Source organism: Pocillopora damicornis, chromosome 12 (genome assembly GCF_964200805.1).
Source record: "Pocillopora damicornis chromosome 12, jaPocDami1.2, whole genome shotgun sequence".
Taxonomy (NCBI): domain Eukaryota; kingdom Metazoa; phylum Cnidaria; class Anthozoa; order Scleractinia; family Pocilloporidae; genus Pocillopora; species Pocillopora damicornis.
The window spans coordinates 3,102,452-3,128,795 of NC_142681.1; the positions used below are offsets into that span (position 1 = coordinate 3,102,452).

Consider the following 26,344-nt stretch of genomic DNA (forward strand, 5'->3'; position numbering starts at 1 on the left):
GTGGGTGATCAATTTTAATGAAGGAGGAAAAAAAAATGAAAATGAAGTTAAAAAATAGATAATAACTCTTAAGCTTGTTGTTGCTATTTTTTGCAATTTGTACATCTTGCCTCCGTTCTAATCATCATTATCATTTCAAAGATAAGTGAAAGAGTGAGTATCACGGAACTGCAGTGCGGTTTACTCATGCGCATCAGCTACTCTGATAATTTGATCTTGATTATTAGAGCTAAAGAAATTGATTCAAGCTTCTTTAATATTCAAAATTCTTCACCCTTTCCTTTCGTAATTTTAATTGTACATATAGCGAGCTCAAAACATCAATTAAAAGCATCAGATTCCGAAATTCCAAGAGAGGGTGGATGAAAATAATTTCTTTTACAAACAAGTTGTAAATTCATTGTCTCTGAAACAGAAAATTAAACTGGCTATGAAATTATGAAGTATCATAGATTGAAAGCCACTTTGACATATGGCTCGGTAAATAAATCACAGATTAAAATATGTTAAGGCACGTGAAGCCTTATTGTGATATGATGTTCCGAATATTGTTTTCTCTTATTTTTAGATAATTTTTAGGGTAATTCATGGTTAGCCCGATCACTAAAGGACTACATAGAAACCAGTAACGCAACGCCAGTCGCGACGTAACGCCACAAACCTGTCACAAACTGGGAAGAAGCTCACTAAGCATGACGGGACCTTATTTATGGCACATGGACTCGGACAACAACATGCCGGGTGTGAACGGAGAAATCAAGAAAGATGGCCTTGAAACTGAAGAGGAAAAGCGAGATCTTGGTTCAAAACCGAAGAAATTGGAAGAGAAAAGCTCTAAGACTCGAAAAACGTCTGAGGTTTCAGTATTAGATGCGGAACGACAGTGTTTAGTGCAACGACCATCCGATCAGCAATGGCGTACGTTCGAAAAATTTTGCTGACTCACTTTCGTTCTTTCTCGTAGCTTCGGTCCGTTGTTTGTTAATTTTTTCACTTTTATTAATAGATCCTGCTGAAATCATACACATAAGACCGGTAGATGAGGGAAAATCGGAGTATTACGTTCATTATCATGGATGTAAGTTACTTTATTTCGCTTTCTGTTGATATATTGCAAAGCTTTTCATTTTTGTGAGAAAGGCTCCTTAAAAAATCTCACAACATAGTTAAGATAATCGACGACCTTTTTCTCCTTTGTGATGTTTTATCTGGGCGGTGCGTTTGTATTCCCCCCTAAAAGTGATAGATGTCACTGTTACTATTAACAATATGACGTTTTTATTCCCAGAATGTGACGTCGCTGAGAACGTGACGTCATTAAAATCTGCTTTTTTTTATTTGGACCTAGGTTATATATTTAAACGTGTTACTTTACACAGAGGACTTATTTTCCCATATTTTTGTGATCACAGTTATCAAACCAAATTAATTTTCTTTTTCTGTATTCTTTAGTTGACTTTGGAGGCAGTTGTAATTTGAATGGAATCAGTCTTAAACCTGATCTATCCAAGTTTCTAAAAATTTCCAGATAAAAACAAAAATTTCATTTTCTATAAGCTCAAGTCTTGTTTTAGTAAAGGGAAGAGTAAATGTGAACTTGTGAATGACATTTTTAGCAAATTGCATCAGACTGTTCGACAAAAATATAGTTGCAAGTTATCGACATACAGTGTTAAAAAAATGGTCCCTGTCATTGAAGTCAACAGACGCCTGGATGAGTGGGTCCCAATGGAAAGAGTTGATCTTCAACAGAAAGACGTCCACATGCATGTTCCAATTGTAGAGGAGAAAATTGACATTGAAGGTCCAGAAAGGAAACTAACGAGAAATCAGAAACGCAAACATGATGAAATCAATCATGTTCAGAAGGTAAGTTGAAAGGAAATATCATAATTTAAAATTTTTAAAGGTTATCTGCGCACTTGATGTAGTTTAGATATTCCATTTTTTTTAACATTGGTGATCGTAAACTTTGTCATTTCCATGGATTGATCTTTCGTCAAAGTTGGAATTCTTCCTGTTGTAATTCTTCTTAAAAGCTGATCACAAGGTAATTAACTTTTGTAGGATTCCAAATAAGTCACAATCCCAAAGTTGTCTATGCATGAGTACACGGGGAGTTTTGTTTTTTGGTTTAGAAGTCTGTTGTGTTTTTGTAAGAATAAATTTTTGTTTTTGGAATTTGGCTGAAAATTTTACGAGGGACTAAGTTTTTAGAAAGTCAACTCAGCAATTTTCGTAACCTGTATGACTCTATGAGACAGTCTACTTATAAGGGCTATTGCACTAAATTCTATCAGATCTTAGATAGAAATACTTGCCTGAAACAACATAATCAGAAAGTAAATGGAAATGAATGAAAAGCAGATGTATTAATAAGAAAATAAATGTAGCAATTTTCTTTGAGTTATTTTTTTATTTCTGTTAGAAATTATTTTTGCACATTAAGGGCAGTCTGTGAAATATACAAAAATCAAAACTGCCTAAGTTTCTCAGCTATAGGGCAGAGTCTTAAAAAACATGGTGGACCGTACCTTTTATAAAAATTTGTTACATCAAGTTGCCCCTTTTTACCCATTTTAGTTATACATTGGTTAGGATGGTGTTAATACATGCCCCATGTGAATAAGAAACATCTTGCCATAACCCTTTACACTCTAACATCAGTATGCTTATTTTCCATACTGTTCTCTATACATTTTCTGATGTACTGGTAAGGAGAATTTGTTTAAAACTCAAGAGGTTCTTCAGTTGATTATCATTTCTTTTATTCTTGTGACCTTAATGTTTGACTCAGGGATGATATTGAAAGGAGAAATTAGATGCTAGTCACTCTCAGGGATTAAAGTGTTAAATTATTTCCTTACAGACCTATGCAGAAATGGATCCTACAACGGCAGCCTTGGAGAAAGAACATGAAGCTGTAAGTTTGTAATTTTTTTTTTTTTTTTAACTAAAGTAAGGTTTTTTTTTAAAGTTATTTTGTAATAATCTTAACACACTTTTACCTGGCAGTGAGAATTTAAGTGGTGATCTCTGTGAGAGTGGTCCAAGGTGTTTCACAGTAGAAAAGAGTTTTGCCTCAAATTTTGCCCATCTATCTATCTTTGGTAAGAAGTTAATAAAATCACATTGGTTGCTAGAAATACCTTAGAAAAATTTTTTGAGCTATCAATAATCAAAGCTGCAAAGGCCATATTGAAAATTTCAAAAGTTGGCAAGCTTGCTCCTTGTAACAAACTGCACTCAGTAAGAAATTGTTAGTAATCTCAAATTGTGTAATAAAGCTATCTTACTATTTTACTTACTGTTGTGGAAAGCATTTCAATTTTGAGACGTGTTTATTCAGAGGTTCACCATAATTTATTTAAAAACACCCGTTAGACAGCTTTCTGAAATTGGTCAAAAGTACTCTTTCTTTCTCGGGTGATATTTCTCAAGTTCAGACCAGACCACTGGAAACTCTGATTGATTTCTCCTAATGAAATGTTTGAAAGCATAGAAATGTAAAAACATCTTGCACTTGTTAATTTCCTTCGCCTCAGTGACTTCAAACTTTGAGTGATTTTGTCAGCATGACAGAAGAATTCTGCAAATTAGTCTGTTGAGCAAACTCCAACTGTTTATATTGGTAGCCTCATAAATCTTCGATTTTAACCATTTTAAAAAGGAAAGGTAGTAGGTAGAGGTTTTTAGAACACACTGATTAATTTTCTAAACATTTTAAACTGCCAAATTCAGGCAAATGATTTTGTCTCCTGATGAAAAAGGTGAACAAAGCATATCAAATATCTTATTGATTAGTGTTCAACGTGTTAATGAGAAACTTTTTTTAAAAAAAAGTGGTCTCTGCTCTTCTATATTTGAGTTTAGAGAGCAAAGTGCAAGATGTTTTCACATTTCTATGCTTTTGAACATCTTAGAAGAAGAAATCAACTGGAGTTTTCAATGGCCTAGTCTGGTGTTTTTCAATAAAAAAAAATATTTCTTACGGGTGTTTTTTAATAAATTATGGTGAACCTCTGAATAAACACATGTCAAAATTGAAATACTTTCCAAACCTTATATATCACACAATTTAGGAATACAAACGATTTCTTGCTGAGTGTAGTGTGTTATGAGGAATGAGCTTCTCAACTTCTGTAATTTTCGATGTTGCAAGAGGTCAAAAAGGGGCCTTTTGCAGCTTTGATAATTGAGAGCTCTCAGAATTTTTGTCAATGTATTTCCAGAAACCAATGTGGTTTTATATACTTAATACCAAAGATAGTTGAATGGGCAAAGTTTGAGGCAAAACCTTTTTGCCATGCAAAACCCCTTGGACAGCTCTTTCAGAGATCAGCACATAAAGTTTTCCACAGCACTGAAAAGATTGAAAAGTGAATAGCTCTCAAGGATGCAGCAGAGGTTTATTAATGCTCCTGTTTTGTTTGTTTGATTTTTATGTCTTCTAAAGATCACCAAGATAAAGTATGTAGATAAGATCCAGTTTGGCAAATATGAGATTGATGCTTGGTACTTTTCACCCTTCCCTGAGGAATATGGAAAGCAGAATAAACTGTGGGTCTGTGAATATTGCATCAAGTACATGAAGTTTGAGGAAACATACAAAAAGCACTTGGTAAGGATTAAAACAGGGGATACCTCTGGCTAAATTACGAGATGCCAGTACCATCATAACAAGCCATCTGTTGGTAAAACCACTATGTTGATTGAATGTCAATGTCTTCCTCGATACAATATCTGGCATCCTTTTGTTAAAAGTCGTGGTGATTTTACCAATGTCAAACCATGTCTTAACCCTTTAACTCCCAAGATCTGATTGTTAATTCTCCCTTCTAGATGGCACACATTTCCTTATTAATTAGTTACGAGAATTTGATGTTTAATCAAGGTAATAATTTGTACCTGATGAGTTTGAGTATTCTCATTACCTGTTTGCTGAATAATGTATGGATACTCTAGGGAGAAGTTACATGTTTATCACTTTTGGGAGTTAAAGGGTTAAAATGTAATCATATGGAATAGTAGTAGTGGTTTTAGCTCAGAAACCAGTCTCCTGGTTTCATTCATTTCCTGATACATAAAATTAGTTATATGAAGTACTTGAGTTTTTACTTGTCTTGTAATATTCCTCAGCTTATGTTGGCTATAGCTATACAAAAAAAACTCTGGACTTTCTGAGCAGTAGTAAGAACCCAACACTGGGGTTTGTAAATAAATGTATGGCTTTATTGTATTAATTTTTATTCACTCTGTGATTTTCTGATCTTATATTAGGGAAGGTGTAGCATGCGACAGCCTCCTGGGAAAGAAATATATCGCAAAGGAACAATTTCAGTGTATGAAGTAGATGGGAAGGAAAATAAGGTGCTGGCTCTGGTATTTTGTTTTAAGACTTGAGTTGTTATTTTTGTACTTTTTCTTTACAGAGTTGAATTAAACTGATGAATTAAGACCTTAGTGTTGCCATGCATGTTGTGTTTTTAACAGATGATAGTACAATATTACAGAGTATGTGGAAATGTTTTATACATGGAGCCCCTTTTTTTATACCGCTTGGTAGAGAAGAATTCAAGAACAACTCATTAAGGGGGTGTGTGTGTGTACTTATCCTCTCCTACTGTTTGTAATTTCTTTATACACTACTTTAACCCCAATCTCCTTGAATTACCAAGACAGACTTTCTCCTTACAATATCAATACATTATCAAGCAGACAAGTGATGAGAATTAGGAAAAATATCAATTATGGGATTATTTGTTGATCCAGTACTAACTTCTGTTAACTAACAACATATGAATTGTACAGCAGGCAGTAAGGAGATTTACTAATGAGATCTTGGGAGTGAAAGGGTTGAGAAGTTTACTTGCGAGCATACTTCTATTGCTACTTATATGTGTGGGTAAACTAATCTTTTTCATCCTTGCAGTTATATTGTCAGAACATTTGTCTCCTTGCAAAATTATTCCTGGATCACAAGACTCTGTACTTTGATGTGGAACCGTTCTTGTTTTACTTGCTAACTGAAGTGGACAGAGAAGGTGCCCATCTAGTTGGATACTTCTCCAAGGTAAAGATAGACTGTAAGTTTGTAATGCAGGGTGAACAACTCAGTTCTTGATTAACCCTTTAACTCCCAGGAGTGATTAACATGGAACTTCTCCCTATAATATCCATACATTATCCTGCAAAAAGGTAATGAGAAAACTCAAACTTATTAGGCAGAAGTTGTTATCTTGATCTAACCCTAAATTCTCATTTTTATAACTGATTTACATGGAAATGTTTAGCAGCTAGAGGGGAGAATTAACAATCAAATCTCGCTGGTTTGCTAGCCTTTTGAAGCGCGTTTTCCCCCTTAGGGTGTTTTTCTATGTAGTGACATAGAATCGAAAGGAGAAAGTTTGCAATGCAACACCTTTTTGGTTTTTTTTTTGGTGGGAGGGGGGGTTTTACTCTGCCCTTCTTCTTTAGAGCACTTTTCAATTCAGTGACAAAAACCTGAACTAGAAATTTGCAACAGGACACTCTCAGTTCACTCTCCTTTTTTCTCTTTTAGAGTGCTTTTCAGTGGTATCAAAACAAGCTTACAATTTTGTACTACATTAGCTGGGCTATGTTTTGTTAGGCAGTAGAATAATCTAACTTACTTTTGAAAGGAATTATTTATTTTCCTTCGTCCCAGGAGAAAGAATCACCAGATGGTAACAATGTAGCATGTATACTGACTTTACCACCCTATCAGCGAAAAGGATATGGAAAATTCTTGATAGCCTTCAGTAAGTGCAAATCACATCTGCTACTTGAAGTTCTGCTCTGTCCATAAAACAGGGACTTCTCAGTGGATTACAACGTGATTATTTTTATCTGATGGTTTTGTTAGGTTATGAATTGTCCAAAATCGAGCAGATGGTTGGATCACCAGAAAAGCCCTTGTCAGATCTTGGCAAGTTAAGTTACAGAAGCTACTGGTCCTGGATTCTACTGGACATACTGCGGAACTTCAGAGGAACACTTTCCATTAAGGATCTTAGGTTTTTGTAAAGTTTGTAACTATTGTCTCGGCATGGGGAAATTGAGGACTTTTTATAGTGGAAAGTTCACTTGGGCCTAATGCAAAGGATTGTTGAGAGAGGTCATGAAAGTTCTTGATTGGGTCCTTGGCAAGACAATTAATTATCCCAGTGGCTCTCTGCATCTAGAAGTATTGGGTACAGGCATAACTTGGTGAGGGGGGGGGGGGGGGGAGAGTCCTGTGCTTGTCTCACTTCCATTCTAAGAGGAGTAGCAATACTTCTACTTGCGTCCCATAATCCTTAAGTGTGACTGGCTTCTAATGTCTCCCTACGGTATCGCCTTGAATCAAATGTTGAAGTCATGAGAATATAGGAAATGATCTCCAATTTAAGAAGCTCCTAGTTGTCAAACAAATTCTCCTTGTTAGTGTAATAGGAAATGTGAAGAGAACAGTACGGAGAATATGCATACTGATGTTGAGGTGTTAAGGGTTAACCCTCTAACTTCCTTGAGTGACCACGACAGAAGTTCTCCTTACAATATCAATACAAAATCAACCAGATGAGTAACGAGAATAAAGAAAAATATTAATGTGGGGGATAACTAGTTGATCAAATACTAAATTCTCTGAACTAACATTATGAGGATTGTATGGTTGACAGTAAGGAGAATTACAAATTTGTTGTGGGAATTAAAGGGTCAATAGAAACTGAGAAGAGCTTGCGACATCGGAATGATCACAATGTTTATTAGCGGCATTTATTCATTAGCATTCTCTCTTTTTTTTATTTTCCGAAGTAACATGACAAGTATTACACAGGAGGACATTATCAATACATTGCAGTCGTTGAACATGGTGAAATACTGGAAAGGTCAACATGTGATATGTGTCACGCCCAAACTTGTCGAGGAGCATGTCAAGAGTGCGCACTACCGCAAACCAGTACTGTCAGTAGACACGTCATGTCTGAGGTGGGCTCCACCAGGAAAGAAAATCAAAAAGTTGAAGCATTGAACTGGTGTGACCAACAACAAGATATAGGAACCGATCATAATTAGGTAGTTGTGGTCTGCATGGGAAGGCTAAGTAACGATAAGCTGGAAGCACGTTGAGGTGTGAAGATTTCTAATAACTAGAGGGATTTTCTTGCTTGGGTGGTCAATAGAGTTGGAAAGTTACATAGTCCGAGAGTTGTGAATGATTTTGGTCTTCAGTTGCGTTTTGTCTTCTGTGAGTTTCACTCGGTATACAACCTTCAAGGCTTCGCAGGAGAATGACTATCGACTTGAGATGTGGAACAAAAACATCTATTTGTTTATAGTATTACGTCTAAGAGCTGATATAGCAAAAAACCTGAAGCAGTTGAGGTGCGTTGTCGCGTATCAGGGAAAACTTAGGTAAATTAACGGGAAATACTTTAGCAATTTGAAAAGTAAACGACCATGCGGACTAGTATAGATTACGTGATGATAGGCCTGGAAAAATGTGAAAATCGTTGTTAAAGTACAGTTACATATTGGCCAAGACTACTGGGCATTGTGTCGGAAACTGCTGTGAGTGATAAAGAACAAGGCATCGTTTAGCTTTTATGGACGTCAAGGTCGCCATCAGAGCTAACGTGTAAGCTGCTGTTTTAATTTTGAAACTGCATTTCGTGCATAAGATCCATCTACCCACAAAGAATGAAATACAGACTTTGAAATTTTAACCATTTGATCGAACACTTGAAGAGTGCAGATGTTGTCGTCCTCGTTTGATTTTCTTGCTTTCCGTCTAATGGGTCAACTTTAGTAACACACCATCGCAAACTCGTGTTTTTTATTATCACGTGTATAAACCTGTATTAAAGGCAAATACTTTCAAGTAGAACTGCTTTCATTTTCTCTTAGTTTTAACGGTGATAAGTGCTAAACGCTTTGAACAAAGTGGAAAACGAGTCCTCCCTGCACGTCGGCGACGATTGTAGACCTTTTATAACGCCATGACAATCCCTCCCAGTTTTCGCTCTTCATGTCTCGCACTCGACGGACTGGGAGGAAAGAGAGTTTTTCTTGTTTTAGTCCAAAAACCCCGTTAAACATTGGAAACTGTTTCTAAAAGATAATTTAGTGTTAACAACTGAGTTGAAAACGTAAATTAGCCACCGTGAAGGGTAAAAAAGCTGACGTTTCGAGCGTTAGCTCTGACGAAGGGCTGACGCTCGAAACGTCAGCTTTTTTACCCTTTACGGTGGCTGATTTACGTTTTCAACTCAGTTTTTAACACTAAATTACCTGCTATACTTTCCCACCGACGCAGCACCACAGTTTCTCTAGAAACTTACCCCTTTATTCATTTGTTTCTAAAAGATGTCTCGCAATTAAGTTTATGTGTCTGGCAATTAAATTACCAACAGTTAAATAGGAAACTACAAAGCTGAACTAAAAGTTTATTTGCATCATCACGAGCAAGGCCTTATGCATGTTAATGCGTGCCTCGGCCTATTGAAAATTTGTCAGCATCTTTAAAATGATTCATTGGTGTTTGTAATTTCCATTCTTTATCATTTTATATCCACTGGAGTAAGTAATTGTGTTTTAAAAATAGAGCGAAATTTAGCTCAGAATAACGTCAAACACCACTGTGATTGTTTATGAAATCTGACCAATGGTCTTCCCTGTTCCTAAAATTTAGAATAAGTGTTGGCCGAGTTTACTAGTAGCAGCGAATGAGAGAAATTTAGGGAATGTTTGACGTCATGTAAGCATTGTCGTAGTTCATTAGATAGCAATGACTGAGTCAATTAATTTCCACAACTCCGTGAGAGACACTCCGCTTCAGTAACCATATGATCCAAGCATCACTTTCTGCGAGCGAAAAAGCACAGGTGTAAAGGATTCTGGAAATATGAAATGGCCGTGTGTTTGAAATATACTTTGTGTACATTTACAACAATTGTTTTGGTAAGTGCTGGAAAATTAAGGAAATCACTACTACCTTTATGCAAATTGTTTCAAACTTCTTCGTTTCGCGACAGCGCTGTAATACTCTTAAAAGAGAACGCCAACGTAGTTTCATTACTTGATCTCACAGTTACTTGTTGATTTAATGTGTACCAGTAGGCAAGTACGATTTACAGAACATGCCAGTTAAGCTGTTCAAATTTAATTGCCAAAGCAATCTGCCAAAATCATATTTGTTTGATCGTGACATGATCAAACAAATACAACCATAAAACTGAATTTTTAAAGCCTCATTTCAGTCTCTACTCCGTTTCCTTTACAAAGGCTACAGTGAGCGTAATACTTTAACGTTACAGTGAGGGTTCTCACTTGAACTATGAGCTTAACATTTGAATGTTTCAGTGAGGGTTTTCTGAGAGGAAGACAGACGGGGAACAAAGCCATGGAAAAGTACTCTCAAAACAGAAACTTAATTGCATTTTGTCATGCAACAAGGAATGTTTGTTTCAGCTCTTGAAAGAGTTCCGGCTGACATATCACAATTCAAATAGTATGGGGTATTTCAAAATCCCTTCCGGGGCTTTTTTGCATGAGTGACACATATTGCCCTTGACCTGGTTTGAATTACAAAAGAAAAAATCGTCCAAGCGTTACCTCTGTCATGTCTGACAACACGCTATTAACTGAGATTTTATGGCAGAAATACTGGGAATTCAGTAATGATATCGCCATTGTTACCGCATTACAATTTTGAGAAATATCATTATTTTTACGGATTATCAGACATAGACACCTTTCTAGACTAGGTCTCGTTGATTTGAGATAGAAGTGCGACCTTTGAGACATTAGGAAATCATGGTTCACATGAATAATTTTTCAGTCTGTGTCCGCTGGAGTGTCTTCACTATGAACTGCCTGGTTTGGGTAAGTTTTTGTAAAAGCAGCAAATCTTTTTGTGTCTACCTGTGACACAAAAAATTCACACAGGTAATCCTTCAATTTCGCGCAGACAGTATTGTATAGTTCAGAATAGCCAAGTGCGCACAGCTACTCTCACTGGCCAATGAAGCATAACTAAACACCATTTCAATCCCGCATCGTTTTCCAAAAACCCTTCTATCGCTTAAACTTATCTCACACTAGTGTTAAAAGACTTTCAGAGATCTTTACTCTGTCAGTATCAAGTACTATCTATGCTCAAAGTCGATGAAAGAATTTCGTTTAAAGAAAGCGATTTTATGTGATAAACTGATCATGAAAGATGAAACCCACGCGTCTATTAGAAACCATTTTGAAGTGGGCTTACAAGGAAAATTCACGGACTTAACATGAATGTCGATATTATATACCCAGTGTGTTGTAAATGAACAATTCTCAGTTGGATTTTGGGGTTTCGACGCAAGAAAATTCCTGATTTTTGCCGTAGCGTCGATGGGATTGTAAAATCTACTGATTGCGTTGTCAAATAATTTTTCCTGAAGATTCGTGATGGTTTCCGGACAGTTTTCAATTTTATGCAAGATTTCCTACTTTCTTCGTCGAAACTGGCAAAATATAATTTATCATATGCTTTCAGAGACGTGACGGTGTTCATCAGCTTCGCTTGCACTCATGGAACTTGACTTAAGCAAGGAATAGATTCGGTTCATTGTACTTGATTCAGTTTTGCTTGATAAACTGGGTCAATAAATTTTGATTTCAAGATTGAATCTGATCATCTTTGATTTTCTTTTCACAGACAATACATGATTTTAGATATTCTTTCGTCGGCGGAGAATTTTGGAACACTCCGCCAAGTCTCCTAAAAACACTTTAATTTCTAAAACCAAACATGCTTTAGACTAGCAAAACAAATTCGGGAAGTTTGACCTCGTCATCTTAATAATTTATTCCATTTAGTTTTAAAAATCAATCCATTTTGAATCTCTTTTTTAATTTCCATCACCAAACTATTGCTAAACCTGGTTTATAAGGTATACAATGAAAAATCTTTTTGAATCGCAATCGTAGCTCCGTCATTTCCTCTCGTGCATTAAAAACAAAAGTGTACGAGATTAATAAATTGCTAAAGCCGTCTAAAACTTCATATTTAGAATTGGAGTAGTCATCAGCTATTTACATAGGAAAACAATCAGAGTGACATGTATAGTCAACTGTTTTCGGGGTCCTTTTTGTGCAAAGGTTTAAAGACGACAGATTGTCGTTAGTTTAATTAAGTCCACAGCAGAGGTTTCCTTTTTCATTTGGAATTCACATGCTTTAAGCTGGAGTAATTAAGGGGGTTATAACGCTTTGGATTTCACTAAAAGAAATGTCATCTTGGAGTAATTGAAAGATAGTTGTAGCGCACGTGCCTCACGCTGGATCTACAAATAACTGGTGTCTTCGGAAATGAAAAAGATGACATTTACAAAAAAAACGAAAAAAAATGGTCGCCTCGCTTTTGTCGTTTATCTCTTGGTCTTTGGTGTAGCTTTTGAAAAGAAGAGCAATTAAAAACTTTGACACTGTGATACATAAAAAAAGAAACAATTTAATGAGTTTTTGAGTTTTTCTCTGTTCAGTTCCTTATACAACTGTTTTCTTCATACGAAACCTTACACTTATACTATCAGTGTAAACAATGTGGCATTGAAGTTCTGTTGTGGTTGTAGACGATCGTGATGTAAAGTCAATGAGCGGATACCCGACAAAAAATGATTATCAAAAACAGGCCTTCAGACCGAGAGTTCTTAGCAACACAAATCGTTACGTCGCTTACCTATGCCTATGTTTCGTATAGTTGTTATGTGAACCTCTGACCAATGACGAAATATTTCACATTTTAATTTGGAAAAAGTCGGTGGATACAAAAATATATTCTTTGGGCTACCATGAAACGCCTCTAGGTTGTTCCCGTGAACCCTTAAACCCTATGAGTGACGTACCAGCATCTGAGATTACGAGAATAAAGGAACTGATCGCCATCCTTTGAAGCTTTGATTATTAAACCGATTCTCCTTGTCAGTACCGAAGGAAATTTGTAGATAATAGTTTAGAGAATACGAATTCTGATGCTGGGGTGTAAAGGGTTAAATTCAGTTTTGGTTCAACATGGTGTCAAGAGTGGAATACACCCCGATGAGGGCACAGCCATTATCCATCACCAAACCCCACACCTTTTTTAGGCGCACTATTTTGCGACACCTTTGTGGCCGGCTCCCTATACGCATTTTCATGACAATAATCAAGAGAAGCCATTCAATTGAAGTCTTACTCTCTCTACAGCTTGGAGGCTCTGTGATGCTTGGCCTTGGGATATGGGTAACAACACAAGACACGGAGTATAAACACCTGGCTGGAAATCAGGTGCGTTTTTCGTTTGTTTTCCTTTGCCAGCTAAATGAGATAAAGAAAATGCAAGTAAAGGTGCACTTCTTCACATTACTAAGTAGGTGAAGCCCAGGAGAGGGATGTTTCAGGCGTTACAGATTCTGGTGCCTCGGACTCTGATAGTGATCAGAACCCCTGTGAGCCTGATCGGGAAACGTGCAATTAATGGGGAAGGGGAAATGAGTTAACATAAGTCCTCGTAGACTCAAATGAAGCTTAAAAGATGAACAAAAAAGAATTTACATGACATTTATCACATTTTTGACATAGAGACCCTCTGTGATGAATGATTTGGCCAGTGATCCCCTTTTCAATGGACTTGAGGTATAACCCTCCCTTACTGGTGTGTTTAACCTAAGGGGGGCTGTACAAAAGATTTTTACATCATTTTGAGGGTTCAGTCCTCAATGGTACAATTTCCGGTATGGGAGGGCTGGATATGTTGTCTTCCTTGAATACATTAATCAATACATAGAATTCGAGAACACATTGGTTAACAATACTGAGAAAAAGAGGATTTCTCCTCATAACGCAGATTTAAAAAATAAGAAAAGAAATAACCAAAATATATGGTTATTTTAAAATCCTAACGCTGATGCTTTTTTTTCCCTCTTAACAGAACGTAACTATCGGCTATATTGTGCTGTCATCGTTTGTATTTATCACTGGTATGTACTCCTTCTTACTGCATGCAAATTAAAGCCTTTAGGGGGAGATCTTGCAAATTTATCTGTGCAAGGCTGTTGGACAAAACTATTTATTAAACCTCAAAATGAAGCCAAACCTCATTCAAGTTTTTCTTCAATTGAAGGTAGACTGCTGTTAAATTCTTGGTGTGACCGTGACCTAAACGCCTACAAGTGTTCTATCCTCGGTGCATTGACCAAAAGAAATGTAACATGCTCTTCCCCTCTCTCCCTAAAAGAGATGGGAAATGAACTCTTCCCCATCAAACCATTGTCCCCAACCATCCTATGACATAAATTTCCCTGATTACAAATGTCCTTTTTACCTACCAAAGGAAAGGTGGGATTTACTGAAGTTATTTATTAAGAAATTCAGCACACTCTGAAGAACTGAATTAACTTAAAGATTGCCCAGCAAATGACCCCATTTTCATTTCCGGTGCTCATCTGTGTGAAGGTGTCTTCATTTAGTTTGGTAGAGTAAAACCCAATTTTTAATTTCATATTATCAGCATGTACTCTCTTTTGTTGATACCAGGATTTATCGGATCATGTGGAATTATCCTAATGAAAGACAACCTACTAAGAGCGGTAAATATCAAATTCAATATATATACCCAAGAGTTAAAACACTCAAGTTCCCCTCATAAATACTCAACATGCTATCAATTACATCTCCCAAAAAATAATTTCCAGCCTGACATGGTATTGTTGTAAAATTACATACTAGGTTGAATTCAACAAAGGAGTATAATCTTAGCACTTCCCAACATGCAATTTGCTGTCCAACAAAACACAACAACTGCTGAGCTAAAGTTATTTCCTTACATTTCATTTCTTTTCCCTTATTTTTTAGTACTTTGCATTTATGTTAATTTTACTCTTGGCTGAACTTGGTGTAGCTATTTATCTCTACGTAGAAAAAGACCAGGTACGTGAAATTTAATACCGTAAATGTTATGATAATTCTAAATTTAAAATGTCAAAAGTTCTATTAACCCTTTAGCCCCTTAGAGTGACTAACATCTTATTTCTCCTTACAATATCCCCCCTGAATCAAACATGAAAGTCATGAGAATAGTTGAGATGATCACCAACTAAAGGAGGTCTTGGTTTTGACACAAATTCTCCTTGTCAGCCTCTTTGGAAATGTATGGAGAACAGTATGGAGAATATACATACTGATGTTAGGGTGTAAAGGGTTAAGTTACACCACAATGACTCAAAATTGCATTCACCCATCTACATTATGGAGTCATTATTCGGTGATCAATAAACAGAGATCAAGGACCCATGCAAATAGTGGACATCAATTTACAGATTTTAATCACACAGTTTTTACTGATAGGGGAAGATAATCTAGCATTGATAACCCTTTGACCCCTAAAAGTGATTAGCATCCAATTTCCCCTTTCAGTATCATTGCTGAGTCAAACATTAAGGTAAAGAGAATTGATGAAACGAAAATAAAGCAAACAGGCTTTTGCCTGTTAGCTTAAGTCTCCCTGTCAGTACTTCAGGGAACATTACGGAGAATATGCTTACTGATATTAGGGTGTAAAAGATAACAATTTGAATTTTGTTTTATTTATGATATATTTTAGATAAAAGATCATATTGCCACAAACTGGGACGAAACTACTGATGAAGTTAGAATCCTCATTCAAGAAAAGGTGAATATGCTGTTCAATTTACCATTATTCAGAATCAAATCTAAAATAAAGACACCATCGACTGGTAATAAATTATTTAAGTCTAACATAGCACTCATTCCAAGTAACTAAACATGAAGCTATTATGTATTCTTTGAGCACATAAAGCTAAACCCTTTGACTACCAAGAGTAACTAGCATCTAATTTCTCTTTACAATATCAGCCCTGAAGCAAAAATTAAGGATGCAAAGAATAATTAAAAGGAAATGATCACCAACTAAGAAGCTCTTCACTATTAAACAAACACTCCTTGTCAGTACAGCAAGAAATGTGTTGTGCACAGTATAGAGAATATGCATACTGATGTTAGGGTGTAAGTGAATATCAACCTCTATTAATATGAATCTAGACATTGATAGCTGAGAGGCCTGGACTGGGTATAGGCAGGGTGCATATTAGTATTTTCCCTTTCCTTAAGATTGAGCAATTTGTTCAGCATACAAGTCATAAGACTTGGGTAAAGCCAATGGCTATTCACCATACTAATTAGTATATTACTGCTTAGATATCTGTGCACGTCTTATTAGTAATCTAGTGAGCAAACAAGCAAGCAACAAGTTTATTTCTAGCAATAAGAAAGTTTTAGTTTCCCTCCCACCCACATCATTCACAGTTTTGATTGTATCTTAATCTCATTCATTTTTGTAATTTATTCTTGATTACTGGACTGTTGGTTTATTGTATTCGTCAAAGATCTTTTATGTAATGGTCTAGTGAGTTATCTATGTAGGATATACACATTTACTTAACTGTCTGGTCCCAAAACAAGCCTCTGTCTGTTGTGGTGTTTAGAGGGTTAATAAACTAGTTATATTCTTTTTATTTACTCATTTTATTTACTTTTTCAAATTCAAGTTTGAATGCTGCGGTCTATCACCAATAAACCTCAACCATAAGTCAAGTTCCGACAAATCCTGTTTTGCTGATGATAATCCAGGAAACAAAAGATTGAAGGTAAACTGAACATTCTGTTGCTTCTTCTTAATGTCAGTTATCCAACCCTCCCATTATAGCTTCTCCTAAAAAAGAAAGCTTAGATAAATGTTCTCGCTGCTTCACTGGTCTTTTCAGAACCATTCTTTATCATTTTCCAGGGGGTATCTTGGACTTTTATTACCTTTACTTCAATTTCAGGGATTCATATTTGTGATCTCAAAATATAGGAAATGGCATCTTAGATGGAGGCCTTGGTTCTAAGATTTTGGATGGGGATTAATTCAGATCCTCTCCTACCCAAATGCTAAGGCCTTTGGCACTTGTGGTCATGGCTGTGCTACACTAAAACCTTCCTTCTTTGTGTTTCTAATAGTTGGAATATATGTATTGTATTATGCTGCCTTAACAACATTGAGAGGTCGAACTTCATTCTTTGATTTCAAAAAGATAAATGATTAATGTTAGGATTCAGTTTTTTTAATCCCCAACTGCTTTTGTAAGGTAATAATTATCAGAAAATATGGCAAAAAACCTATTCATTTTTGTGCAATCTCTCCAGGACTGCTACACATATCTCATGGATTGGATTAAGAGGAACCATGTTATCTTAGCAACATGTTCAGTTATTGTTGCTGTTCTGCAGGTACTTAAGCGAAATATTTCCAAAATATTAAAGTATAAAATAAAGAAAGCCACAAAGTTTAGAAAACAAGCCAAGTTATTTGTTTTGCAAGAGGAATGTTGAAATTTTCTGTAGGTTGATAAGTGCAGAAAACATCAGATTTTTAAATATTTAGAGTAGATAACCTTTTAAACCTGAAAAGTTGAACATTCACCTCATTTCTTCTTACAATAATACTGCTGCATCATTCATTGAGATCATGAGAATAACAGAAAAGATCAGTAACCAAAGAGGCTCTTGATTGTTAAACAATTTCTCCTTATCACCACCTTAGGAAATGTATAGACAACAGTATGGAGAAGATGTATACTGATTTTACAGCGTAAAAGGGTTAACTGTTTTATATCCATTGAAATCTTTTTAAGATGTTGATATTGGGAGGAACCTGTCGGCTGATTGCAGCAATTGAGTCTGGTGACAGAACAGTAAGGCGAACAAGAGTAGTGCCGATCAATGTCCAGCCAATAGCTGTAGCGCCAATACAAGTGCAAAATGTGTACCCTGACTATTGGAGCCCTGGTTATTTGAACCCTGGTTATTTGAACCCTGGCCAGGGGAACTCTGGCCCCACACCACAGCCAGCTAAAGCTGAGCCTGAGGAAGTAACACAAAATGACAGTGCTACTCCTTTGTCTGAAGATTCTGAAGATGGACCCATTAGAAGCAATATCAAAAGAAAGGAATGGGCAAAAATCAATCCAAAATATAACCCTGTTTTTAGCTTACTTGACCTGAAGTTATAGTTTGACAAAATTGTTTTTTTTCATGGAACAAAAGGTTTTAGTTTTGGTATACAAGTAACTCCCCATGTGGGGCCTGAGAGTATTTAAGGTATAACTGTAAATAGTCTGTCAGAAAGGATTTAATGAACAAGTGTAAAGGGAAATTACATATTTAAGTGCTTGAATGAGCATTGTGAGTTTCTTAGTGCATATAGTGCACAAGTTTATATTCTGTGTGATGCCAATGTCTTTAATCTTTTTACCCCTCTAAGTGTCTAGCATCTAATTTATCCTCACAATATCACTCCTGAATCAAAAATTGGAGCCATGGGACTCAAGGAAATGATCCTTAACTAATTAAAGAAGCTCTTGACAGAGCTCCCCCTTTTTTCGGGTAAAAAAAAAAAAGGGAATTGCAGAAGGAAGAAAGACCTGCAGGATAAGGACCAACAAAAGAATTCCAGTTTATTTTATTTTTTAAGGAAAAGGCTTAATTATTTATTGCAAGTGTGTACAGCAAGTATCTAAAAGGCACCTACTTCTGCCCAGGTAGTTTTGAGAAATATTTTGTATATTGTGGTGTTAAAAGCATACAAGTGATGTACAAGGATTATTTTATGTACAACATATATATCCTTAAAAAATGTTTGTACTCTTATAAAGAGACTCAAATTAAAGAGGATTCCAGAGGGGGGGAATTAAAAAAAAAACGAATATTATTGAGCTAATTAGGTAGCATATTATTTTTAACGTACAATTTTGTAGAGATAGGAATGGGCATGGCATTTTAGCTCTAACAGAAGTTATTAAAAAAAAGTAGCAAATAGAACAATATATTCATCAAGTTAACATAGAAAACAAATAATTTATCACTGTCTGCATTTAACACTGCATCTGCAATTTTGAGATTGTTTTGCCAGTCTGGAAGTAAATACATATTTTATTCAGCCTGCAAGAGTGGTAGTATCAAAACTTGTTCTTTATAACTTATGACAAAAAAAAAACACTACACAAAGAACTATGCCAATAAAAGTAAACAAAAAAAATAATGTTGATGGGTTTGACTCATTTTTTTTTCTCATTCTACAGTTCTACTGTAATAAACAAAATAGCATTGCATTCAAAGACAGAATAAGTAATAAATTTATTTAGTCATAATTGGCAACACATTTGGGAATTAGGGCATACATCTTAGCAGTAAAATACATATTAGTTCATATAATCAAATGATGTACCACAATGTCAACTGTAGAGCATGTTGCGTAGAAATGATACTTCAGGCAAATATTGTCGGACTCCAGGGTAATACTGCACCTGTGTTAATCATGAAAAAAAGATATATGATGATAAAGTGAAGGACTGATGTAACTAATTGATAAGACTTAATAACACCAGAACAAGACAAAGAAAAATTTTACCTCTGTTTACTGACAAATTCATGTCATGATCAAGTAGGTGTTTAATTTTGCATTAATATTAATGGAAGGGAGATACAGACGCATGTGTTTGTAACACTTGATTAACGCTGGACAGACAAGCCATGAATACCCTGAAAATGGGAGGGGGGATCAGTGTGTTGCATGTGTTGAGGTTAAATCGTACTCAGTTTTGAATTCTTTATTTCATTTATATTGGGCATAGAAAATTACGTTTGAAAGAAAGAAAAAATAGTAAGAACTTGACCAAGGAGTAAGATAATTCAGTGAACTACAAGCAATATTTACCTGATGAAACCATCTTGAAAGGTTAATAAATTGTTCCTTTTCTTGGATGCTAAGCTCCAGCATTAGAGGATGAAGTGCATAATACAACATGATATCAGCTAGTGTTAACTGACAGCCCACCAGATATACTGTTCTAGACAGAGATTTATCCAAATACTGTGGAAAAATGGTCAACTAAGATTTAAGCAGTTGGATCTTGATTACTATATCCTTAACTCTTTAACCCTCGTGAGTGACCAAGACAGAATTTCTCCTTTCTATTTAATATCTATGCAATATCACACAGACAAGTAATGAATTTAAAAAATAAAATTGGGATTGCTAATTGATCCAATACCAAATTCTCCAAACTAACATAGTGAGAATCATTTGGCAGACAGTAAGGAAAATTACTAATGAGATCTTGAGAGTTAAAGAGTTAACAGTCACAACACAATCAAAAGCGGCTTTATGCTACCAATCGAAAGACAAAAATAATAAATGAAATAAATTAATTGGAAAAGTGAAGGGAAAAATGGAAAGTTTTGAAAGAAGATAAATAAGTAACTGGTTAATTTAAGGTAAAAATTTGAAGGACTGGTATTATCCAATTCTTACTGACTCCTAACAAATTCTCTTTTGCCCTCATTGGCCTTCAGGTTTTGTTCAATCCTTTTACTCAATGAGTGACAAAGACAAAATTTTGCCTTACAATATTAAGATGATGAGTGATGAGAAAAATGAAAAATATCAAACAGGTTAATAATTCTTGATTGAAAGATCACTACTTAACAGAAGCGCTGGGTTCTCAGTTTGTGAGGGCACCTTGCCATTGATCTATAACTGCTTTGTGATTTCTAACAGCTTAATTTAAGTTCTACTCACATTACACTTTGAATTTTTTCTTCATTTGCCCCCTTCCGATCTTTTTGAGAACCCTTGAAATTTGTCAACTATTGAGGAAACTTTAAGCTTGTAACTCCCAAGATCTGATTGTTAATTCTCCCCTCTGGCTGCTACACATTTCCATATAGATTAGTTACAGGAATATGATGTTAGATCAAGATAAAAACTTCTACCTGATTAGTTTGATCAATCTTATTACCTTTTCACTCCATAAAGTATGGATATATTTTCATATCTGGGAGTTAAAGGGTTAAAAATCCAACTTGAAAACAACAGTGTGTGTCACTTAGAAAGAAAGACTCTTACTCTTAATGCCCCTTTGGTAAGAGTTCCATCCTGCAGAGAAGATTCCAAATGTGACTGACAGTATTCCATCCACTGATCTACTAGAGCTCTCTCCAGAGCTGACCCTCCAAGAAGTTTTCGAGTTGATATTCTGGAGAGATATGCCCCTACTGTTCGCACACCAGTTACTGTTTCGCCTGAACTAAAGGTCAAAGTTGGCTCCTAGAAAATCACACCAAAGTGAAGTAATTAACAATGGAAATTTTAAAAAAATAGTGCAAAATGAATATGGATATATGGCTATCTGAAAAGAATCATGTTCAAATTAGAGATAAGACAATTACTCAAACTGTAACAAAATTATTGAATGTGATTAAAGAGACAGTGTGCAAATCATGCTTGTAATTGGACAGTGTTTTTAACATTTTGCCCAGTTACCTGTTGTTTTCATGAAAATGTTTACACTGTAACCGATGGCTAGTTTATCTCTCAGATTTTTTCATAGTTTTGATTAATTGGTAAAAGAACTTTTTGTTGTACAATTTTGTCTCTAATCATACTTTTAATTATCAAATCAGACTCCTGCCTTGTGTTAATCTGATATTGTTAATAACCCATATGACTACAGACTGAATTGGACTGTAACAACGGAAAGACCATTACCACTCGTTATATTGAGAGGAATTGACCTTCATCATCCGCATGGGACAGATCTATTGGATATACCAGATTTTCAAAAAATATATATAACTGCTGGTATAGCTAATTCAAATCCAAGCCCAATTCAGTCGCAGCACACCCCCTCCCTCCCCCTCCTCTTGTTTTGTAATCTTTGTTACTCGTTATTATATTTGTAAGTCAAAGAAGTAACACAAAGCACAGTGGATGAGAAACAATAACTCCACAACTGGCTAAATCGCCCCGAGTTTCAATCACGCGCCATGAAATTTTAATATTAATAAAGAAAATACTGCCTACCTAACAAAATTAATTTTTCCTTAGACAATAACTCAATAATTCCCTACCTTAGGTGAGGTGAACTCTTTTTGCTCTTCCACACGAATCCTTTCTTTCGAAATATTGCAAAATTGTAGCAAATTTTCTACTTCTGCACAACCATTCACCGCCAGCACTGCAGCCATGTTGAAAATTATCAAGGAAAGAACCGCTGGTAGATTGGTTCGCACCCAGTACTACGCTTGTAAAAACCAGAAACAAAGAAAGTCACAACAAAGAAGGTTTGCGTTGAAAAAACAGAAAACAGAATCCATAAAATTTTGTGAAGAACGCGTGGCGAATGTTGAAAGGACAAAGGCTTCATCTGGGACAAGTTTAAAAAAGTAAGAGCTAACTTCTCTAATCTAGCTGATTGATTTAGGTTTGTTCACTACTGTTCTTACCTACGAGCGATTTTCAAGTTCGCGGTAAAGTTTGTGTTTATTGTCTCCAATGAGCCATTCGCTCGACGATGTAGAAATGTTATGTTGCCTGTATATTTCTCGAAGGCTTTGCTAGATTATAGAACGGAATAATTTTAATTTGGCACTTGCTGTACTGACGCACATTTAAGGAAAGTCAAACGAAAACTTTTTGCGCATTTTAATTCACGAACAGTATGTATTGCATTATGCTCCCTTTCGCAACGAACAGACATATCCTAACTGGGTCCTGGTCAAAATGGCTGTATGAATTACAAAAACAACGGAAAAAATGGAAAAAACAACGTCGTTGTCTTCCGCCTTGAGCGATTTACCTTTTTAGGTGTACACTTTCTTTGTTGATATTTGCTAGGTGGTAAATTATTCAGTGGCACCAACATTTTGAACCAATGACAACTAGAGAGAACAGACAAAAAAGTTAACCTTTATCACGACACTTTATGATCTGGAGAGTTATTTTGTCACATCTTTTCACCTTAACCATTCATATTCTGTACAGGGCTTCAACTCCATGTTCCTCAGGAAATTTGAATAAATTGTTAATTTTGAACACACAAAAGTGCGAAAACGCAATAGTGCTAACTTCGAAGTTTTCGTTAAAAACGCAAAACGTAATGAGTTTCTAAATTCCGCCTAAAAATTGTCGGTTGTTGATATTTGAGAATCGGCATTTCTTTATTCATTGCACCCATTACGTTATCTAAGTTGCCTTCACTGGAATTTCACTCGATTAGTGAACAAAAGTCCTAGTTTTTCCGGGTTCCATGTTCATGTTTCTTCTTCTTGTCATTGGGCTTCGAACAAAGAAAAGACCAAATTATAACGCCTTCTACCAGTGGAGCACATAATGTTAAAATTATTTACTGTAGAGTCGGATGTGTGAATTTGCTTTCATGACAGCTAAATTATGCTGTTTAGCATTTTCATGGTCTCAGTCCTGGTCTAATTATTAAGATTTTCGTTTTCAAGTCGACCCTTATTTTAGGCTCGATAACCAGTCGCTGTTCGGGAAGACTGTTATAGAGAGAGTCACGGGAATCGCCCCTATCCTTCCTACCCTTATAATTATAATGGCAGATCGATGGGGAGGGTCTGGAGGGGGTATGACATGCGCAATTTGACGCGCGCGTATCTTTGACTTGACTCCTGAGTTGCACGAGCTTATGACGTGATCTCTGATTGAATAATAAACCGTCGTAATTTTGGAAAAAACTTTCCAAAATGTTGACTGCATCGGTTATGGATAATTATCATCTAATCTGTAGATGAATCAGCGTCTTACAGGTTATCACAAACGTGAAGGAATATCTTCATCTCTTTTGGCAGCAAAGAAGTGAGCAGGTGCATCGAACCAGGCCATTGTGAAGGATTCCTCAAGTTGCAGTGATCAAGAACAAATTGACGATGCCAAGAACTAGGGTGAAGTGTACAAAGGAGCAAGGCAAATATTTTGCGAGTAGTTTTATCGTTTATGTAAATATCGCCATAAGTCTAAAATACGAGAATACAACTTCCTGAGGACGGAAAGGTCATAGATGAGATGGAAAAGTCTTTTAATCAGACATGGCTATAACAGTAACCGGAAATGATTTAATTGGCATTCATTTAATGTTGTAAACTTGCGTACTTTTTTTTATATCTTCCAGGGTTGCGAAGTATTTTTAAAAGATTCAAGTACGATTCAGTACACTCTACTAGCCGGGAGTTATTAGACAGTCAACTCAGGACTGCGCTGCGCTCCGGCGCGCCACCAAAACTCGTGCACAGTCTGCTGTTACGAGGTGCGAACGTTAATGGTGTCGACTCGTTAGATTACAGTCCTCTTCTCTTGGCATTGACAACTTCAAGAGCAGAAAACATGTTGGACATTGTTGAACTTCTATGCGAGTTTGGAGCTAATTTGAATTACAGTAGCGGCGTTTTCTTTGGTGAAACTCCTCTTCATTTTGCTGCAATGCACAACAATTATGCTCTCATAGAGCTACTGGTTCGCTTTAACGCAAATGCTCACGCGCGAAATTTCGCGGGATACACACCTTTACACTTTGCAGCACAGAACGGCAACGAAGCCAGTGCAAAGGCGCTATTTCTCTGTGGAGCAGATTTGAATGCTAGAGAAAGTTACTGTGGGTACACTCCTCTGCACTTGGCTGTGATTGGTCAATTTGAACACGCTGTCAAGACGATGGTGTCCTTTGGAGCGAAAATTAACCAATCGGATTATTGTGGCCTGACTGCGATTGACAGGTGTAAATCAAGCGCGATCCAGGAATTCTTGTTGGCTGCCAAATGTACGACAATGTTAAGTCTTGAACCGGAGTGTCTTTCTGTTATAAGAGAAAGAATAAGGAAATACTCAGGAATACGTGGCTTTGACAGTTTACCACTTCCTATTACCCTGCAAAGGAAACTCAAACTGGAGAGTGGCCCGAACGAACTGTAAAATTCCTTTACCCTCTTAAATTTACCCTTAGCGATTATTTCCACGTACCTCCTAGGTTACATGTGTCTTTTATGAATTAGCCATGATGTTTCCAATTTTTTACCCGACGAAAGCTTAGTGATAGAATATTTCACTTTTTAATTGTGACATCATGTTACTTTTGATATTATTGGATATCAAATAGTCTATTCTTATTGCGGCATCGATTCAAAGATATTATTTTTTAAGTGCAGTTGTATGTAAATAGTATCATGAGGATATTTTTACAAATTTTCACTCAATATAAAACAATAAAATAGTCGATGGATTAAAAATGATTGCAGAGGCTCTAGGAAAATTTTGCTTGAACTAGTTTTCGTTCAAATCCTACCAATTGAAAAAGTGAAAAAATTTTCTGGAGGGGTCAGACGGCTCAGAAAAACCAAAGCGCTCGTGAATTACCTTAAACACTCGATAGAAAATTGTTCGAGCCTGTACCAAGCTTTCAGTCAATAAACGAGGCACCAAAGCAGTGCAGAGTCCCTAAAAGGGAAGGCTTGGTCCAGGAAATTTGCACTTACTTTCTCAACCAGTCAGATTCAAATCTTACACCAATCGTGACTTGGTAACTCGCGTTTTCTCGCTCCTCATTTTATTTTGAGCTCTAAAGCCGCTCCTTTCTTTTGTGATTACTTTGGTTTTGTTTTTACGAAAGTTAATCTACGTGGCTGCTCGGTAAGCGGTTATAGTATTGTCGACAGGTACTTGTTCAAGTACCTGACAACAATACTACAACTGCTCACTGACAAATCCAAACGTAAACTATAATCCACCGAGGACTTCATTAACTGATATCCTACAATCCACCGACCCTCCATCGCTACCTACAGAAGACATTATGGACCTACTAAACCTTTGCCTTACGTCAACTTACTTTCGGCACAACGGTAAAAAGTACAAAAAGTTACACGGTACAGCTATGGGGTCTCCAGTTTCTGTTGTTGTAGCAGAAATTGTGATGCAGAACATCGAGGAAAGCGCCCGTTCGACTCTGACAAACGATACCACTTTGGTTACACTACGTTGACAATACTTTCACCGCCGTACGACACGACGAAATCGATGCACCACCACCTCAACAGACAAAACACTGACTTACAGTTTACCAGAGAGGTCGAAGAAAATGGTAAAACTACCTTTTCTAGACTGCCTGGTAGGCCATGACGACAACTCACTACGGACATCAGTTTACAGGAAACCGACACATACTGACAGATTGCTGGACGAGTCATCCTACAACCCGATATCACACAAAGCCACAACTACCAGGACTCTAACACGACGAGCGCAATTGGTTTACTAACTTGGAACAGACTCCTCTCAACAGGTGTCAACCACCACCGGCACCATACAAACGACTCATTCACGACATTAACATTGCAAACGAACCGAACAGAACGACCTAACTTCACTAACGGATCGAGAACGCCACTTGAGTCTTACAGCCAATAACTT

At 36.4% G+C, this 26,344-nt stretch overlaps 4 protein-coding genes and 1 long non-coding RNA gene across 6 annotated transcripts; 3 read left to right on the forward strand and 2 right to left on the reverse strand.

Moving 5' to 3' along the window:
• Positions 1–689: 689 nt before the first annotated feature.
• On the forward strand, positions 690–8,887 carry LOC113685185 (histone acetyltransferase KAT8). The gene is made up of 10 exons (XM_027202671.2): positions 690–918; positions 1,007–1,078; positions 1,700–1,869; positions 2,870–2,923; positions 4,457–4,621; positions 5,281–5,370; positions 5,933–6,073; positions 6,689–6,782; positions 6,887–7,037; positions 7,819–8,887. The coding sequence occupies exons 1-10, from the start codon at positions 693–695 to the stop codon at positions 8,033–8,035; spliced, it is 1,380 nt and encodes a 459-aa protein (XP_027058472.2). The 5' UTR covers positions 690–692; the 3' UTR covers positions 8,036–8,887.
• Positions 8,888–9,766: 879 nt separating this feature from the next.
• Positions 9,767–19,491, forward strand: LOC113685962 (leukocyte surface antigen CD53). Of its 2 annotated transcripts, none has more exons than XM_027203560.2 (9): positions 9,767–9,963; positions 13,231–13,311; positions 13,955–14,003; positions 14,560–14,612; positions 14,878–14,952; positions 15,626–15,694; positions 16,590–16,688; positions 17,230–17,313; positions 17,718–19,491. In XM_027203560.2, exons 1-9 carry the CDS (start codon positions 9,913–9,915, stop codon positions 18,093–18,095), a joined length of 939 nt encoding a protein of 312 aa, XP_027059361.2. In that variant the 5' UTR covers positions 9,767–9,912; the 3' UTR covers positions 18,096–19,491. The 2 variants fall into 2 exon arrangements, with proteins under 2 accessions (XP_027059361.2, XP_089046171.1); XM_089190045.1 differs by lacking the exon at positions 9,767–9,963 and adding an exon at positions 10,547–10,887.
• Positions 19,202–22,153, reverse strand: LOC113685722 (eukaryotic translation elongation factor 1 epsilon-1). The gene is made up of 4 exons (XM_027203262.2): positions 21,994–22,153; positions 20,990–21,190; positions 19,799–19,954; positions 19,202–19,388 (listed from the first exon to the last, which is right to left on the reverse strand). Exons 1-4 carry the CDS (start codon positions 22,108–22,110, stop codon positions 19,317–19,319), a joined length of 546 nt encoding a protein of 181 aa, XP_027059063.2. The 5' UTR covers positions 22,111–22,153; the 3' UTR covers positions 19,202–19,316.
• A 16-nt stretch (positions 22,154–22,169) lies between these two features.
• On the forward strand, positions 22,170–25,164 carry LOC113685438 (uncharacterized). The gene is made up of 3 exons (XM_027202954.2): positions 22,170–22,308; positions 23,734–23,848; positions 24,054–25,164. Exons 2-3 carry the CDS (start codon positions 23,812–23,814, stop codon positions 24,848–24,850), a joined length of 834 nt encoding a protein of 277 aa, XP_027058755.2. The 5' UTR covers positions 22,170–22,308; positions 23,734–23,811; the 3' UTR covers positions 24,851–25,164.
• On the reverse strand, positions 23,983–25,534 carry LOC149036100 (uncharacterized). The gene is made up of 2 exons (XR_016181857.1): positions 25,411–25,534; positions 23,983–24,734 (listed from the first exon to the last, which is right to left on the reverse strand). It is a non-coding gene; the product is annotated as an uncharacterized LOC149036100 (long non-coding RNA).
• Between the last annotated feature and the right edge of the window lie 810 nt (positions 25,535–26,344).

Bases quoted from the DNA above. Each gene is read 5' to 3' on its own strand.
- LOC113685722 (XM_027203262.2), bottom strand. From the start codon at position 22,110: ATGGCTGCAGTGCTGGCGGTGAATGGTTGTGCAGAAGTAGAAAATTTG. The intron at 21,191-21,993 runs GTAGGGAATTAT...GTGATTTTCTAG, and splicing joins AAGAGTTCACCTCACCTAAG to GAGCCAACTTTGACCTTTAG. The intron at 19,955-20,989 runs GTAAGAGTCTTT...ATTTTTCCACAG, and splicing joins TTACCAAAGGGGCATTAAGA to TATTTGGATAAATCTCTGTC.
- LOC113685438 (XM_027202954.2), top strand. From the start codon at position 23,812: ATGCCAAGAACTAGGGTGAAGTGTACAAAGGAGCAAG. The intron at 23,849-24,053 runs GCAAATATTTTG...TATATCTTCCAG, and splicing joins GAAGTGTACAAAGGAGCAAG to GGTTGCGAAGTATTTTTAAA.
- LOC113685962 (XM_089190045.1), top strand. From the start codon at position 10,819: ATGGTTCACATGAATAATTTTTCAGTCTGTGTCCGCTGGAGTGTCTTC. The intron at 10,888-13,230 runs GTAAGTTTTTGT...CTCTCTCTACAG, and splicing joins CTATGAACTGCCTGGTTTGG to CTTGGAGGCTCTGTGATGCT. The intron at 16,689-17,229 runs GTAAACTGAACA...CAATCTCTCCAG, and splicing joins CAGGAAACAAAAGATTGAAG to GACTGCTACACATATCTCAT.
- LOC113685185 (XM_027202671.2), top strand. From the start codon at position 693: ATGACGGGACCTTATTTATGGCACATGGACTCGGACAACAACATGCCG. The intron at 4,622-5,280 runs GTAAGGATTAAA...ATCTTATATTAG, and splicing joins AAACATACAAAAAGCACTTG to GGAAGGTGTAGCATGCGACA. The intron at 5,371-5,932 runs GTGCTGGCTCTG...TCATCCTTGCAG, and splicing joins TAGATGGGAAGGAAAATAAG to TTATATTGTCAGAACATTTG.